Raw genomic sequence first — 17,936 nt, forward strand, 5'->3', positions numbered from 1 at the left:
TGCTTTCTTTTGCCGCGGAGAACCGCCTTATCTTAACTACGCGCCTGAAATCCTTCCGGGCGGGCGTACACAATATCAAGCGTTTCGAGAAATGCCCGTGGAGTAGAACTATGGGAAAATTCGGAGCCCGCGATGTCGATATCGTCGCCGTTGTGTTAGTACGCCGTCGCGTACTGCAGTCCCCCGTTGGGGGAGGGGGGGGGGGCGGTCTTACTAAGATAACATGGCGACAGCGTTTACACTCTACGTATTTACGCGAGGCTCGAGTATTTGGGGATAATGCTGCCGGTTGGTGTGCCCCTTTGTGCCTGATATTATCGCCCGTGACGCCAGCGAGTGAGATGGCGACAGGCTTGACTGCTCAGTAAACAGGCGTCGGCGGCCATGTTTTGCTGGTTGAAGCGAACCCCCTTGTCCTTGACAGCGAGCGGGGAAATACGAAAAAAAGATTGTATCGGCCGTTTTGCCAGAACTAGCGACGAGTGTCGTCTGCGGTTTCCGGCAACTATTTTGCCATAATCGTGAGCTTAGCGAGGAAATGATTTTTGCTAGCCACAGAACACTACCACGCAGAAAGGGAATGCTTGAACATGTTTTTGTTCTGGATATATATCAGGGATATATATGAGAGAGAGAGAGATGAAGGTAGAGCGGAAGAGGGAATAGCATATAGTGTCGCAGGAGAATAAAGTAAACAAAGTTCCTAGTGGCCGATGGCTGCATGATCTTTTCTCGGATCACTAGTCCGTAATATGATACCTCTTTGTACACGGTAGTTTCTCTTTAATTTAAGTGTGTGAACGATTTCTTTAGTTATCATTGGCCTCATCTGAATAAAAATATATAAAAGATGTGTGTTGGTTTCATGAAACTGGAACTCAGAGTCAGTTCTTGTATAAAACACTGCTAAGTGAAGGCTTTGAAAAAGGACCCTACTTTGGGGAGTTGTATCTTCTTTCTCAATAAAATGATGCAACATGTTTTTAATGGAAATGAATGCCGAAATAGAGTATAACAGGTTACCTAAATTTTAAAAAATCGAGGGTGGGTTTTTTTTTTTATTCGCATCGGAATTTTTCTTTGTTTGATTTTTTTTCCATGTTTGACTAAATATATTCTAACTATTGTATCACACAGATACCTTAGTTATTTTTTAAATATTAGCTATATATTAGTAGAATAATATCTGCAAATTATATCATAATTATTAAATTATTTCATGAGATACAGACCTCCAAAGTTTGCCATTTGTCGTTCGAGCAGGCATGTTTGTCAATTTTTAGAAAAATAAATAAATTTTAAATAAATATGATTACTTTATATTACAAGCAAGCTATACCCATAGTTGGTGCCTAAAACGTATTAGAGTTCTCCTAATGTTATCGCTTTAGTTATTCACTCTCAAACGGGCCCCCTCCATCAGTGCGCGTTAATGCAACTGTCCACCACCTCACGCCTTACGCTTTTTCCTGTCCCCAAGTATTTTTTCTAGTCAAAACTAAGTTTGGATTCGTTCATACCAGACACTAGACAATAACATATAAAAACATCAGTTGATTTGAAAATGTCGACTAGCCATCCTTTGGTCGATCCTATCTGAAATCACCCAGACACGAAATGTATTTCTGAAATACTATCGCGATACATTTGTATCGCGATACTGCCGAACCCTGGTGCAGGGGTCGCCAGAGTGACATGGAGTTAGAGCCGCAGACACAACTACGAAAGGTTAGAGTCGCTAGAAAAAAGAAAGGGGGGGGGGGGGGCTACTTTTAACGAGAAACAATATGGAGGGAACAGTTATTTTCATAGAGGACAAGTATGATGGCCGATTAAAACAAATGACACTATGCATCAGAAGGTCTTTTCCACTGCTAAGCAAAAATTAATACACGATTCACTAGCCAGTCACTGCCCCTGACAACTGTTATGCGTATGCGGTTGAAAGTCTTTCTAGAACAATAAAGGAAACAGGGTCACTCGACGCATCTATGTGGAAAAAAGCATTCCAGGTGTATATATGTAGCGTGTTGCAAGGCTGCCAAGACTGTGAGCTCTTTCTAAATTCTAGAACTCTTTTCGTCTGGGGGACACGCGTCATGGGGACACGTTTTCCAGGGAGCCTCGAGCTTCACTTGGACCCGCAAAGAGCCGCGTGCGGCTCGCGAGCCTCAGTTTAGCCACTCCTGAGATAGTGTAAGCACAGTAGATTGAATCGATTGCAACCAGAAGTCATTAAAACATTATTGTAGCCAGGCTCCTAATTGTAGTTAAAGCCAGGGCCTGGAAAACATTATATTGTCATGCTCACCTAATGCAACTAAGGGATTACGTACCTGTTTCATGCAAATGCCATGAAGCTTTGTAGGCCCATCAGCTTCGCGGACGCCCATGAAGATAGGAATTCATAGGTAGTGCTGTCTTAAATTCAAATGCCTAAATTTTATGCATGTAATTATTTTAGTGCATTTTCGATGCATCTTGAAGTATACAGTACCACTGTGCGTCAACGACTGGTATGTGTGAAGCTGTTTCTCGCTTTTGTTTATAACAGATCCATGTCGGACAAGGTGTGCACGTCAACCAGGAATCCGGGCAACATGCGGAAAGCAGAGTGCGACTCCATGTTTTGCAAGATCCCTGCTGCTTCCATAGGGCGAGTGGAAGTGCTTTTGGAGAGGTCGTTGACCGGCACCCTCTCCAACAAGGCAAAGGCAGCGAGGCAAGAGAAGGCGTTTGCCCCACTCACTCAGCGCAAGGTGCAGGCTCTCTCATTAAGCAAACATTTTTAAAATCTTGATATGAACCTCGCGGAGTCGCGTAAAATATTTCATGCTAAATTCGTATCAACAAAAGCGAAACAAAATTTATATTTTGAAACACAATGAATGCATGAATGTGGATTTATTAATGGCAAAAAATATCTTGTATGCAATTTGCACGATTTTAACACGCCCCCGATAGTAACACACGGTTATAATCAACCTACGAATGTTAAAAAAATTAATTAATGTCGATTTTACTGCGCAGATAAAATAATGACGGCTGAACAACATACACTTTGTGGAAAACATTTTATCAAATGCACATACTCGGAAAGTGCCCACACTATGTACTGTTGAAGCCCTACATCAAAAACTTGCAAGCAAAAATTCGGTTCCTTTGTCTTTCCAATCAAGCTCGCATGTTACCGTGGACCACACCGAAGACACCACCAACATCACTCGGTTTTCTGTTTTTGCCAACGCAGTTACTTTCTTTTTTAGAGATAACCTTATAGTAAAATCGGTTTTGCTTTTCCAAGGCTGAAACACCATTCCACGAGATCGTAAAAACAAAAAAGCGAATTTGGATTCAGATTGGATTGGATTTGAAACATGTGTTGATGGTGATGGGGCTGGCCACTTTGCACAGTTTTTTTAGCATTTTGTTTAGTTTTGGTTTTTGGGTCCGATTGTAACACGCATGCAATTTTGAGCTCCACTTTTTGGGTAAAGTGCGGCTAATCCCTGGCAGCAGCAGACAATCAGCCGCCCGGAGCCTTGGGAGCTTACAGTCGCCGATCGTGGCCTCCTTGCCACCATCGGTTGTGGAGCACGCAATCGTATCAGCCGTCGCAGCGCGTAGAGGTATTTCCGTATTTGGAACACCCAAAAATTTTCACGTCGTATACAATGCGCTTCGGCCGGAGAATTTGCGAATTTGTTTTATTTCAAAATTCGTACCAGTTAGTGTCACCGAGATTTTACTCCAGTAGGTTGTCTGCTAACACCTGGACGTGTGATGTGGGTACCCCGCCAAGAATGAGTCAATGATAACAGATAATAACCGTAAATATTAATCGCACATTCGTATATTGAACAGATAATTTTATTTTTCGTTCTAAGCAACAAACTCGAGCAAAGTGTTCGAAGAGAAGTCAACGAAGAGCTCGATGCGTTGTGGGCTATCCGGCAAAGCTGGCATGGCTACGAGCTGTGCCGTTCGGCTGCATAGTGGTGGCGTAGGCGTGTTACATCATAGCCATTTGAAACACCTGTGGGCTTTACGTGGACCAACACGGACAAAGCCGTCTAAGCGCCTATGTGTGAGAAAAGTCATGTCAAGGTCATCGCGTTCAGCGCGAGATTACTCCATTAGTTGAGTATACCTCCAAAGAGCGGGGCTGCTCCGATGTGTAGTGCCGCTACATAGCGGTTTTTGCCATGTCACGACTACGTCCAAGATCCCCAACATTGCTAGAGTACCTCCCAACGAAGCTTCGGAGACCTGCACCAGGTGCACATTGAAAGACTGTTTAATTACCTTTAAATTTAGTTTTCTTGTGCCTTTCCACGAAAGTTTGTTGTTTTTGAGGTGATGCTGCCACATAGCCCACATCCAAGCTAGCAAATGATTGCTGGAATTCCGTTTTCGTACCCCTTTAAGATCTGCTGTAAGCTACATTCTGGCATTTGTGTAACTTCTTGTGGAGGCACACTTCTTCGAAAAGCACCAACTAATGCCTAGAGGAAATAATTTCGGTATTAGGAAAACTTGTTTGTTTTGCTTTGTTTATCTACTTATTTTTTCTTAGTTTGTTTATCTACTTCTTTTCCTTAGACATGCATCAGATTAAACTCCAAAGCAGCATGTTGAAGTAAAACAGAAATGGGTAACAATGCAGTAACAAACATTTCATGGTTTTTAACAGCCCACGCTACGAAAGGCATTCAGTCTATTGGCTATTAGTTTAAAAGAAAGGCAACATAAACTGATCCTCTTAGCATTTGCATTTAATTTTCTTATGGTCATATAATCTGCTTGCTGACATGTGTATTGCAGGTTTGAAATTCACCTTTCATGATGTATGCCAACTGTAGGGAGGTAAATGTTCTGAATTCATTTTAACCATCAATTTCTCTTCTTTCTTCAGGTGACTCCCAACCTAAGGATCACTTTGCTATGCAGATCTCAGATTGTTAGATTGGATATGGGCATACTTATGACTACTGTCGTGAGTGCTCTAGAAGCAAACATCACTTTATGCAATAAGAAAGGAATAATGGCATGGAGACTTTTAGAAGGTTAACTAAGACCGAGCATTGCTATAATATCCTGAAGGTAGCCTCACCTAAATTTGAGAAATTCGGTAAAAAATGTAAGGTAGTCTACCTTGTAGAGTGCTACCAAAAAGGGTTATAAATATTGTAGCCAGGCCATGAATGGAAGATCTTTCAAGGAATGTGAAAGATTGTTTTTATATATAACTGCATTGTTCTTTCCGGGTTCATGATGCTATTTTTTTAATTCTGTGGCCTGTCTAAGCTGTTACCACAGCGAGGGATGACAACGAAGTATAAGCAGTTTCCAACGTTCATTGTCTATTTATCTACAGTTGTAGCTCCTATTTCTTACAAAGTCACTAGCCTAGCAGGGAAATTTATAGACATGAGCTACCTGTTTTGTGCTTAAAAGAATCTAACAAAAGCCAGGGTGACCTGTCTATTGGGAGTGAAACATAAATCAGGATACTGCGGTGCTTTTGTTTTTATGGTAATCTCTAAACACTGTAAATACTAAGAAACTTTGAAGGTTTGTTAGGTGCCAGCTGCCACTTAACTGCTTTCATTTGAGACTAATTTACCCTTGGTCTTAAACTATGATCCTCCAGCCTGTATCTATGACGTTCTATATTGTTTTAAGTCTGAGCACAGCAAAAAATTATTACCCTGGATTTTCAATATTCCAGGCTGATTTTGGCTACACCTGAGGGAGAAAGGTACTGCCAGGCTGAAAGGGCAGCCCGGCACCAGAAAATACGGCGGTACCTGTCAGAAAAGCTGTCCAATCTCAAGCGAAATCACTACAAAGGTATGTGCATCTATACTCTAACTTCCTTAATTAAGTAATATACTATTTTGAATCTCCAGTTTACAAGCAATTATTTTAAATGATGGTATAGATCAATTATTCAGAGCTTAATATATCTAAATGTTTATGCAAACAACTTTAAAGTAGTGTGTTGATCAGCTGACCACTTGAAAAAGGCTGTGGGTTGCTTGGTCGCTACTGCCATCCCATCAGGCCGTGCTCGCTCACTCTCCAAAAAGTTGCTTGGTCACACAATTACAATGAAGCACGTCACTCTTACTGCCCCTTAGTCGTCTCTAGGCCCACTCCGCTGTTTACGTATGTCAATGGTCGTCCTGTGTTTGGACTCATTGCTGATCTCTGAATTGCCCTTGATATTTATTTATTTATTTATGAATACTGTTCACCTCAAGTATGGGGCTTTAACAGGTGTGGGGTATAGAAGAGCACTGAAACATACAACATCAGGACTACAATACAGTACACATTCAGCGACATTCACTTAAAATAAAGGGGCTGAAATAGCACAAACATTCAATATATTATATAGCACTCAACAAAATGAACACTCAGCACTCGAAATCTTTAACGAAGTTTCCAAAAAATATTTAACTACTATTTATCATTCCAAACCAGTCATATTCAAAAGGGCGCTCTCAAAATCATCTAAACAGTCCAATGACAATATATTTTGTGGGAGATCATTCCAGTTTTTCACAGTTCTAGGGAAAAAAGAAAACCTATAAGCGTCAATATTACATTTGGGCACTTCAAACTGATTAGTGCTAACGTATCTGAGTTCTCCCGATGCGCGATGTGTTAATCTAGAATCCGGGTTAATGTTATACAGGTGATGAGAAAACATAAAGAAAAACTTTAGTCGAGCAATTTTTCGACGGACAGAAAGTAAGGGGAGGTTGAGGCTGTTCAGCATATCTGTGACAGAATCAAGTCGCTTGTATTTGGATAGAATAAATCGCGCCGCCTTCCTCTGAACTTTTTCGAGTTCACCAATTTGATTTTTTCTATAGGGGTCCCATACCGATGCACCGTACTCCAAGGTAGGCCTAATATACGTTGTGTAGGCCATTAACTTCACTTTAGGCGGAGCACTGGCCAGATTCCGTCTTAAAAACCAAAGCTTTTTCATTGCTTTGTGACATATTTCATTTATGTGTTTACTCCAACTTAAGTCTTTAGAAAGTGTCACACCCAAGTATTTAAAACTATCAACTTCAACCAAAGGACTCCCATCAAGCTCGTAAGTATAAGAAAGAACATTCTTAGTTTTGTTAGTTATTCGTGCGAAAACAGTTTTTTGTGTATTAATTTTCATCTTCCATTTCGAGCAGCACCAGTCCTGAATAGACCCAACAGATGCACTTAATCTGCGCTGGTCGTCTTGCTCCTCGATTTTCGAATATACCAGACAATCATCCGCAAATAGTCGCACAGCAACCCCTTGATTTATTTCCGCCGCGATATCATTAATGTAAATTAAAAATAATATTGGCCCGAGTACTGACCCCTGGGGGACGCCCGAGGGCACTTCAGATACAATTGAACGGTCACCGTTAACCTCTACATACTGCACCCGATTAAATAAATACGCCCTGATCCAGAATATCACGTTCTGATTTACACCATGCAAAGAAAGTTTATGAAGTAGTTCAGTGTGTGGTACTCTATCAAACGCCTTAGAAAGGTCAAGGCATATCGCATCAATCTGTCCTCTCTCATTAGAAGAAGCTGAAAAATCGTCAAATGTTTCTATGAGTTGCGTGACCGTCGATAGTTTCTGGCGAAACCCATGTTGGTTAGAATGAAAAATGCTAGAGGATTCAAAATACTTGTATAAAGCTTTAGAAATAATGTGCTCAAATAATTTGCATACTATGCACGTTAAAGATACGGGGCGGTAGTTTTCAATATTATGCTTACTTCCTTTTTTAAGGATTGGTACGACCCTCGCACTGCGCCAATCGGGGGGTACTTGGTGTTGTTTTAGTGATGTTTGAAAAATAATGGTAAGGTATTTTGAAACCCATTCTGCATATCTTTTTAAAAACTTGTTGGGTATTTCGTCTGGCCCGGTTGTCTTCTTTACGTCTAAGTTTAATAGTAATGAAAAGACTCCCTCTTCAGTGATTATTATATCTCCCATAGTACTACTTGTCGCATTTAAGCTCAAGTCCTCTGTAGCGCCATCTGTATTAAGAAATACACTATGGAAAAAGTTATTAAACCTATCGGCGATATCTTTTGGATCGGTCACAATTTCATTGTTTTCAATGATATATTCTAATCGTTCTTTCCGTGGTTTTAAGTGACGCCAGAATCTGTCGGGTGCATTTCTCATAAAATTCGGTAGGGTTTCAGAAAAATAACGTCCCTTCGCTGAACTCAACTTTTGTTTTAAAAGACATGAAAGCTCTAGGAACTCTTCTTCGTTTTCCTTTCTTTTACGACGTTTGCGTTTTATCTTACGCTTGAGTTGTACGATCTCTCGGGTTACCCATGGATTCGATTTTCTTATTGATTTCTTCCGTTTGGGTATAAAATGTTCTAAGCAATAGGTAACAATTCGTTTAAATTCAGCCCATAAAAAATCCACGTCACCCGTACGATCGAAAGTTGAAAACTGAGAAAATGACAGATCGAGGTAATCTAGCACACTTTCGTCGTTCGCTTTAGAAAAATTAGGCACTTGGATAGAACACTTTGTTTGTTTGCAGATTTTAACAGTTTTGAAACATGAAAATACTAATTTATGATCAGAGATACCCTTGTAAACAGTCACATCATACTCGAGTAAATGACTACTTACAAATATTAAATCTAACAACGAGCAGCTGTTTCCAACTTCACGAGTGAAAACCGTAACAACTTGCGTAAGACAATTGTCGAACGCAATATCGAGAAGAAGTTCGCTATTAATTACATCCATATGTCCTGCATCAAGCTCGTCCCAATTAATTCCAGGCAAATTAAAATCCCCAGCAATAATTAGTCTGGTTCCGAGTCTAATGTTAGTATTAAGGTAGTCCTGTAGTGCTTCCAAGACTGAATTAGGAGCATCCGGAGGCCTATAAAATGCACAGACTACGTAGTGTGTATTGTAAAAGTTCACTTTGCACCATATACATTCAACGTCCTGAATGTCTTTCATTACTACATAGTCGATATTATTTCTAAGAATCAATGCTACGCCGCCTCCTCTCGTCTTTCTATCTTTTCTTACCATCTTATACCCCGGTGGCAGTAACTCTCCATCACTTATTCCTGGGTGTAACCATGTTTCTGTTACTACGACAACATGGGGGTTATAAAGCATTAGTACCTGCTCGAGTTCAATAACTTTATTAGCTAAACTGCGCGCGTTTAGATTTATGATACGTAAATCCGCGGTTTTTTGTTCAGCGAGTCCCCCTTCAATATTATCGGATCTATTCCTTTTAAGTTTAACGCGGCAGTCATCCTCGTCATGCCACGAGTAGAAATCATCGTTTATCTTCATCTTATCTCCAACGAGCTTTACTCGGGCGCCATCATCCCTCTCTGCCCTCGCGCTTTCCCAGAGCAACTTTCGTCTGGTTATCGTGGTCCGTGAAAAGTCATCTGAAATAGACATTCTTGAGCCCTTCAATTTTTTGCATTTACGAAAGATTTCTATTTTTTTTTCATTGAAGTCTGCAAAGTTCCTAATTACTGGCCGAATTTTGTTGGGTTGCTTCCGTCCAATTCTGTGCGTTCGTACGATCGACTTTACTGTAACTCCAAGGCGGTTTTGGAAAACATCTGTGACTACTTTTGCTTTTTAATCTTCGTTTTTTTCGTCTTGGTTCTCAGCGATACCAAAGATTACCAAGTTGTTTCTTCGACTATAATCCTCTAGGTCGACAAGTTTCTCCTGTTGGGTTTGAATGATCGCATTCAACTTTTTAACGGTATCTTCAAGGCCACTGACTTTGGCGTCGCTGTTCTTGACAGAAGTTTCAAGTTGTTTAATGTTTTTTGTGAGTTCGTCCATTCTTTTATGGAAGCTATTTTGGTTTTCTTTAATTTCTTTAATGTCAAAGCTTATTTTTTTGGGGTTTCTAGCATTTCGAACATCATTTTTTCAGTCCTTGTTTCTGGGCCCGGGTTTAGCTCGACATCACCTGACAGCAGGAGCGCCATCATTTCATAGCAATGCAAGACACAACCGTAAAACACTTTGGGGCACGGCAGGACAATGAGGTACCGATTATCACTTCTACAAGTTGAGTAAGTTTCAGTGCTAACCTGAATGGTAAATAACAGTGGCATATCAACCGACGTGATCCTTGCAAAGTTGCCTTGCCCACTGAAGCTTGTCGCGTCTGGTACAGTTCTTATAACAGCTGGGCCGTCGTCCCACAATGCCCTAGGTGCGGTATCATGCCAGGGTGATGTTCCGCTGACGATGACCGGTGCAGCATCATACCAGGGCGATGTTCCGCTAGCGATGACCGGTGCTGATACGGGGCCTCCGCTGAATCCTATCTTCGTTTGGTTTGCTTTTGCCGCCGACGAAGAGCACTGGCCCAACAACAGCAGCACCTGAATGGTAAATAACAGTGGCATATCAACCGACGTGATCCTTGCAAAGTTGCCGTGCCCACTGAAGCTTGTCGCGTCTGGTACAGTTCTTATAACAGCTGGGCCGTCGTCCCACAATGCCCTAGGTGCAGTATCATGCCAGGGTGATGTTCCGCTGACGATGACCGGTGCAGCATCATGCCAGGGCGATGTTCCGCTAGCGATGACCGGTGCTGATACGGGGCCTCCGCTGAATCCTATCTTCGTTTGGTTTGCTTTTGCCGCCGACGAAGAGCACTGGCCCAGCAACAGCAGCACCTGAATGGTAAATAACTGTGGCATATCAACCGACGTGATCCTTGCAAAGTTGCCTTGCCCACTGTCCAGGCTCATCCCTTTGCTGCCTGTCCTCCCCTGATGCGTGGTCCCACCACGGACTGCCCATGCTGTTGCAGGTCTGCCATCGCTTGCACCCTACGTTGTAGCCTTTTTACCCTTTTCTTCATATTAATTTAGCTTAATGTATATATTGCCAATACAATTGAAATGGAACAAACGTACTAGCACAGCCAATATGAGCTGAAACGCCACTACACGCGGCACGCGATGAGAGTTGTCTCTCAGATTGTTCAGCAAACCTTGGTATGCGCTGAGGTAGAAACAAATCACTTCTTCTGCTCGTTGCACCACTATGCCGTTCCGTGTCAATTTCCAGCTCATAGTGGCGCAATGAGTGCAAGAAGCAACCTGCCTAAACCTCAGCAAACACAGAGGTTCACTGAAAATCCGACAGGTGGCTCTGACACGCCATGCGTCATGGCGCTTCAACTAATATTGGTCACAATAGTGCTTCCTCAAATGTTTCTGGTTTTTCTGTACCACCTAGTCATTCCGCCCAGCGAAACAATGTATGATTTCATAATTTCATAATTAAAATATCAAAGCAATGCAGCTTGTTTGACTTTATTCTTCTTAGTAGTTGCATTTGCCGTACTAAAATGTCGGGCTGGCGATTACCAGTGTGCAGTGGACAATATAAATAAAGTCTAAGTGGGATATATGCACCTCGTCATGCTCCAGACATGGCATAATTAAGTTTCCAAATTATGCATTCACATATTGTTGTGTTTTTTAAGTTGTGGCCAACTCGAACTGTTTCAAATTAGCCATGAAACCACCATAAGCAAACCGTAAAAAATAGACGTCTCAAAATACGACAGGTCATTCGACCATCAGACCAAACCAACAGACCATCAAACCATCAGGCCAACAGACCATCAAACCATCAGGCCAACAGACCATCAAACCATCAGACGTCTCAAAATACGACTCCATCAGACCATCAGGATTTTCCTGATGGTATTTTCGATAGGGGGGAGAGAGAGAGAGACGAGGCACGAAGAGATGGTCAATATGCCGTCAGACATTGGGGCTGACGTTCATTGCCAATCAGTCATGTAACGGAAATGAGTGAACTCTAACAATTTCCAGCGCGCAGCACATTTTCTAAGCATTATTGACACAGCTGCGTGAGCGATGATAAAGGACTTCACAGTGTTGTGCCATCGGTGCGTCGTCGTACCTCTGCTCCTAATGGCAAGCGCGCCTAATTGCCATCCTGACAAATTATCTACAAGCGCGCAAGTTCTTGCACGCGTGTGATGCCAGATGGGATTGGAAGCTTGTAACTGAGTAAACCGAAGAGTTCCAAAATGAAGGACCCATGAAAAAAAAATTGTTTTAATGATAAAGTTATTATAATCAAGGAGGCTTTATTTTTCCCTTTTCTTCAGGCTGTACAGGAAAACTAACCTGCAAGAAATTTCCAGCAATTACTTTACTAGACATAAAAGGTAACACTACGCTCATTTGCATTAGACGGCGCGCCTACAGATCCGAATCCTCCTCTAGCGGGAGAAACGTTGCGCATTAGGAAATATATGCCTATCGTATTGTTCCGCACGGCGCTGAGGGAGATGGCCATTGCCGACGTATCCAAGCTAGAGTTTTTTGGGTTTTTTTTCTGGAAAGTCGAAACGGCTGTTGGCCCGCAGAGAAATCACGACGATGGGGGGGGGGGGGGGGGGGGGGGGGGGCAGCCACCCACCCAATTCAAAATGAAAAGCCCTGGAGCTGCGGCGATCTGGCCATTCAAACTACGCCAATCCTGCCCTCGCCAATCACTGTGGATTTTCATATAGTAAGAGGTGTTCCCCTATTGCTGCATTTCCAAATATTTTAGTACGGAATACATCGTACCCCGCGAAAATCCAATGGCCTTGGCGCCGAGAGGATTTCTGTATAGTTAAAACGGCTGGACGCGCGCAGCCTCCGGGTCTTTCCCTTTTGAATGGGGAATGGTGGCTGGGGCCATCTATCGTTGTCAAAACTTGTTGAGACAGCGGAGACAGCCGTCTCTGCTGTCTCGACGAGTCCGGTATCTCCGTGTGCCGGCGACAGCGTGGTCAGTGCGATGCGCGTGAGCTCTGTCGAACGCGGCGTGTCCTCCCAGCTGATTTGGAGCTGTATTCGCGCTCTTTAATGCAAAGGATTGGAGCGGGACGTATTCTCCTAGTGATGTACTTGTTTGTTTTAAGGGCCGCCCTTCTTGTCTTTATCTAAATTTCCTCTTCCACTTAAAAGCTTCAAGTATTCATTCCCTTGTGCAAAACTATCAGCGGAAGGCGCTAATCGGACCGTCCGAAACATTTACCCGTGACCTGAAGGACCTCTGTAATCCAAACTTCCCCGAACTTGTTCCTTGCGAGGCAGGTGTAAGAGCCCTGGTCGCTGACCCTCAGGTCGTGGAGCTGGAGGTCCCCGTTGTCCAACACCCTATAGCGGCCTCCGGTCAGCTCCTGCCCTTCCTTCAACCACTTGACCTCGGGGCGCGGGACCCCAAAAACCGGGCAGCGAAGGGTCACCAGTGACGACACCTCCGCAAGAGTAGTATGCTGCAGCGCCCCCACGCTGCTTGGGGCAAGCGCTGAAAAAGAAGCTCATTTAAAGTGTTTCACGTCATTACTGGGTTGTATGAGAATCTTGGTTTTAACACGGGATCTGGCATGCCCCATACAACATCCCATGTTAATCAGAAGAGCGACACGCTACTTTCGACCGTTAACCTCGACCAACACACGGGTCAACCTCGTATAAAGTATAATCAATATAACACTGCAGGAGTCTGTATTGTTTATATGACCTTGACGCCAGTGTGTTACGTGACACTCTGACGTCACGTGGCTTGCCGTCAAGTTCGAGCGTTGTGACGTACTTCACGCACTGCCATCAGACCACGTGGTACCGTGACGTTCTGTCAGTCACATATCACTTAGTTATAAGACTTCATGACGTATCGTGACGTTACACAAACACAAAGCATGCGATTAACTCATTCACGACATATACTATATGCATCTCCGAGTTTATTATATGAAAATATCGTCATTTTTGTTTTTAGCGATTAAAACATTAGTCTTAGGAACGCATGGAATGAGACAAGCACGCGAAATCCGACCACTGCAACGACTGAGATGCACTTTGTTGTGGAGACAAGCCTGCTTGCGATCGAGCGCGAAGGTTTGACTCCCTGCAAGCTCAAGCGTCCTGGTGCCGAAAATGGCATTCACTGGCGGTCATTGTTTAGTCCGTTCCTGCTCAACGCGACCTTGCGATTAACTTCCATAACATTTCTTAAACGTGAATTGCACACCACAAAGATTGTAGTTCTTCTCAAAAGAAATTCGGGGACTCGTTCTGAGCCTGGGTTCATCGTGGAAACTCGTTTTGCGGCCGGAAACTTTACGAATGCATATTATTAATTGCTACAGACACTTGATATCTACGAAACAAAGCCATAAAGCAGCCGTAGCATCTGAACTGACTTATCGGAACTGCTCTCGCGACTAGGCCAGCCGTACGTTTTGCGGTAGCGCGGTACAAACTTTGCGTCACAGCATGTCTATGCAGTTGATCACAAGGGTTGCCATCATGCTCGAGCCGGTAGTTTCTGTAGGACCCCGAAACAAAACTTTCAGATAGGGTATCTACTAATCTATACAAGGCATCGAGAAAAAAGAAACTGACACCTCGTCTTTCAGTGACCCTTCGTTTACTAAAAACCGTGGTATCTCCAAAATTAAGAAAATGTACAAGAGTTACTCTCTAAGAACAGCTTGAAGCTTTGTAGCTTTTAGCCAGAGAAATAATTTTGAGCTAGGCCGTACACCGTGAATTTAGACGTGGTTTTCTAAAGCGAGTGGTCGTTCTGCGGAAGAACATTTCAAAGGCGAGGTCTCGCTCTCTCGTCCACGTCGCCTTGGTCACGGTGACACTAGAGCTATGACTACTGTTTCTGATAGCGTGGTTTTGGTAACTGGAAAAGCTATTCGACTTCTAAATAAAAGAGAATAAACTAGTAAAATTCGAGATATTATAACAGAATCTCTGATACCTCCATCAGTTAGACTGTTATATTTGGGCTTTACCTGAAATACTAAAAGAATGCTACCCATTCCCTGCAAGGAACCTCTATCAAACACGAAGGTTCGACAGTTCAGCTTACACTTGGTTCGTTGTTATCATGTTTTTTTTTTTATGGGACGGCACTATAGGATTCGAATTCCGGAAGGTGTTCAAACAAAAGAACCTTTACGCCCCTTCTCCCCCCCCCCCCCTCCCCCCTCCCCCAGACCCGTGTTTCGTACCGAGGACGTTGAGGTAGAAGTTCTGAAAGGCGTAGCCGTGGGTGTTGGAAGCGTTGCATTGGTACACAGCCGTGTCCTGCTTGGTCAAGCCTTCTATGGTCATTCGTGAACCATCCACCTTACGGCGGGGGTTCGGTTCCGCATCTGCAAACACGCACTGGTGAAATAAAAACGGCATATTTATATATTTAAAATACTGATAGCCCAGGATGCCTCACAAGAGTTGCAAATATGTTTCTTTTTAGAGCGCAGCTCTTAGGCATCCCGTTTCCGGCTTGAGCGGCGTCGCCACTGATCTTTATTTTAGTAGGCTGGATCGCGGATCGGGATCCCGTCGGTGTCGCCACCGGCGGCCATTGCTTGACACCAGGCAATACACGCAAGTCTATGGGAGAAACGCACAAAAGTAAGCATATTGAAGCATGTACGCTGTGCTCGGAGGCGAGTATTTTATTGTGCGCTGCGATCTTCATGTCGGGTGTTTGGAGATCGAATCGGTATTTGTCAAACGTCCGGTCGCCAAATAAAAAAAATCAAACGTACCGGAGCACCTACGGCTGAGCAGGCAAGCTTGCTCTCGCAGTGAAGTAAACAAAGGAACTTTCCGTCAATAAGACCGTCCTCAGGGAAGCCCAGAAGTTGATGAATGACAAAGAAGTTCCATCTCGACAGCGGCTTTCCGGGAGTGAGCGAATTCCGCGTTGAAAAGCCTTGGAGCTTGTCGTTTGCTAAACCCAACTCAACGAAACCGTCACCGACTCCGCGGTAACTCTAGTTAACTCGCATCATTGAGCTGCACTACTGCGGAGTCACTCTCGACCACAAAATATTTATTTATAAGAATTGAGAGGGCTGTCAGTTTTAATGTTTGTAAGCAAGCTATTTGACGGGCTTATCGAAAAGCATCCAAAAAGTTTCAGTGCCGAGAACAGCTTAGAAACGGGAAAACGGCACTTTTTCTTGTTCGTCCCATAGAGTCCCATGCATTGGCTGGTGTCAATCAATGGCCGCCGGTGGCGACACTCGGCCCCAGCTTCCGAGGCCGCGATTCGCGATCCAGCCTACTACAATAGAGATCAGTGGGCGTCGCCGTCGGCGTGACCGCGCGTTGCATTATGCTACGTTTACAATAATGATGTCACAGGTGACGTCACGTGTGACGTCACGAGGGTCATTCGTGAAGGCCATGACGAAGGTCACGACTTCATAGTGAAGGTCACCACCTTCACGAGGCCTTCACGAGGGACGTCACGAGGGAGGAGGGAGGCCCTGGCCGTGGAGGGGTAGGAGGAAGGGAAGAGCAGATGTGGAGAATGAGAGGAGGAGGAGGGAGGAAGTGGGTGGAGGAGGAAAGAGGGGGGAGGAGGGGAGGAGCAGAGGGTACGGAAGAGGACGAGGGCTATTCCCTCCTTTCTGTACCCTCCCCTCTTCCTCCTCAAAAGCTGCGCTCTAATTCAGATTTACAGGGAATTGTAAACGTCTTTCATTTTTTCTTTCAGAAACAAGAAAATAAAAAGAACAAGAACTGTACAGCAAACAACGACCACAAATACAATCATCATTAGGGCGATTTCCCTGTTCAAAATGAGCGTCCACGAAATCATAACTAACACCATTTCAAGAGAACTAGCACATCTGTAAACAAAAATCTAGGAACACCTTTTCAAAACTCTCTCTTTTATCAATCTGAACAAAAAAAAATATGACATCCAAGCTGTTCCACACCTCATCTGTTGGTTTACCAGAAAAGAGTATAATTAAAAGCATCAATCCGCTGTACGGGTTGATTCCAAACGTATCCAAACGTATCCAAACGTGTTAGTATAGTATTTTATATAGTATCAATATATAGTATTAATAATAGTATTAATAACACACCCCTAGAACTTGTAAACTCATACAAGTATCTGGGTGTGATTTTAAGTGCTGACCTTTCCTGGAAACTTCACATTAACTATGTGACTAACAACGCCAATCGAATGCTTGGTTTTCTCAAACGTAACTTTTTTCTCGCCTCATCATCATTAAAACTATTCGTTTATAAAACATTAGTTAGGTTCAAGCTAGAGTATGCAGCTTCCATCTGGGATACCTCTACCCTTTACCTCGTTGATTCACTGGAACGTATTCAGAAAAGAGCTGCACGTTTCATAATGGCCAATTATAACCGCACCGCAAGCGTTACATCAATGAAAGATAATTTGTTACTCCCAAGCCTCGCACATCACCGCACAGTCTCTCGTATTTGTCTATTTCATAAAATCTATCACCGTATTCCTCAGCTTAAATCACAACTAGATACCCCCCTACTTTGTTTCAGCACGCCTTGATCATCGTCGGAAAGTCGGTGTCCCATTTCGCAACCCTAACGTTTATTATGACTCTTTTATTCCCGGGACTTACACAGACTGGAATCGCTTGCCTGCATCGCTCACGTCAATTAATGACCGCGCAGTTTTTTGTACATCTACTACCAATTTCATGTTTCCTGTTCTTGAAGTATTGTATATTTTGTTCCAATTGTTTATGTTTACTATTGTTCCCACTCCCCTCTGTAATGCCATGTGCCCTGAGGGTAAAATAAATCAATAAATAAATAATCACTCGAATTCATGTTATAATAACCGCTATATAGCTTATACAAAGATTGTGTCCTTCTAAGTTTTCGACGTTGGACATTCAAACGGCGTGAGGTCAGTGTGCCATGGTATGGCAGGACAGGTTCTGGCCGTCGATCAGAAAATTAGGAAGTACAGAATGACTGCTAGCTTGGATTCGCCAACGGCCTCGCGCGGTAGCGATACACATCCTTACGGT

At 43.3% G+C, this 17,936-nt stretch overlaps 1 protein-coding gene and 1 pseudogene across 1 annotated transcript in view; both read right to left on the reverse strand.

Annotated features, from left to right (window-relative positions):
* Nucleotides 1-6,430: 6,430 nt before the first annotated feature.
* Nucleotides 6,431-7,023, reverse strand: LOC120851143 (annotated as a pseudogene).
* A 5,140-nt stretch (nt 7,024-12,163) lies between these two features.
* The window catches only part of LOC120851141 (neuroglian-like), a 32,116-nt gene continuing 26,343 nt past the window's right edge, over nt 12,164-17,936 (reverse strand). The window contains exons 6-8 of the mRNA XM_042286664.1: nt 15,120-15,263; nt 13,127-13,399; nt 12,164-12,225 (exon numbers count right to left, since the gene is read on the reverse strand). Of these exons, the coding sequence (XP_042142598.1) occupies nt 12,221-12,225; nt 13,127-13,399; nt 15,120-15,263 (422 nt within the window). The 3' untranslated portion in view covers nt 12,164-12,220. The remainder of the gene's footprint in view (nt 12,226-13,126; nt 13,400-15,119; nt 15,264-17,936) is intronic.

Source organism: Ixodes scapularis, unplaced genomic scaffold (assembly GCF_016920785.2).
Source record: "Ixodes scapularis isolate PalLabHiFi unplaced genomic scaffold, ASM1692078v2 PGA_scaffold8__174_contigs__length_109621045, whole genome shotgun sequence".
Classification (NCBI taxonomy): domain Eukaryota; kingdom Metazoa; phylum Arthropoda; class Arachnida; order Ixodida; family Ixodidae; genus Ixodes; species Ixodes scapularis.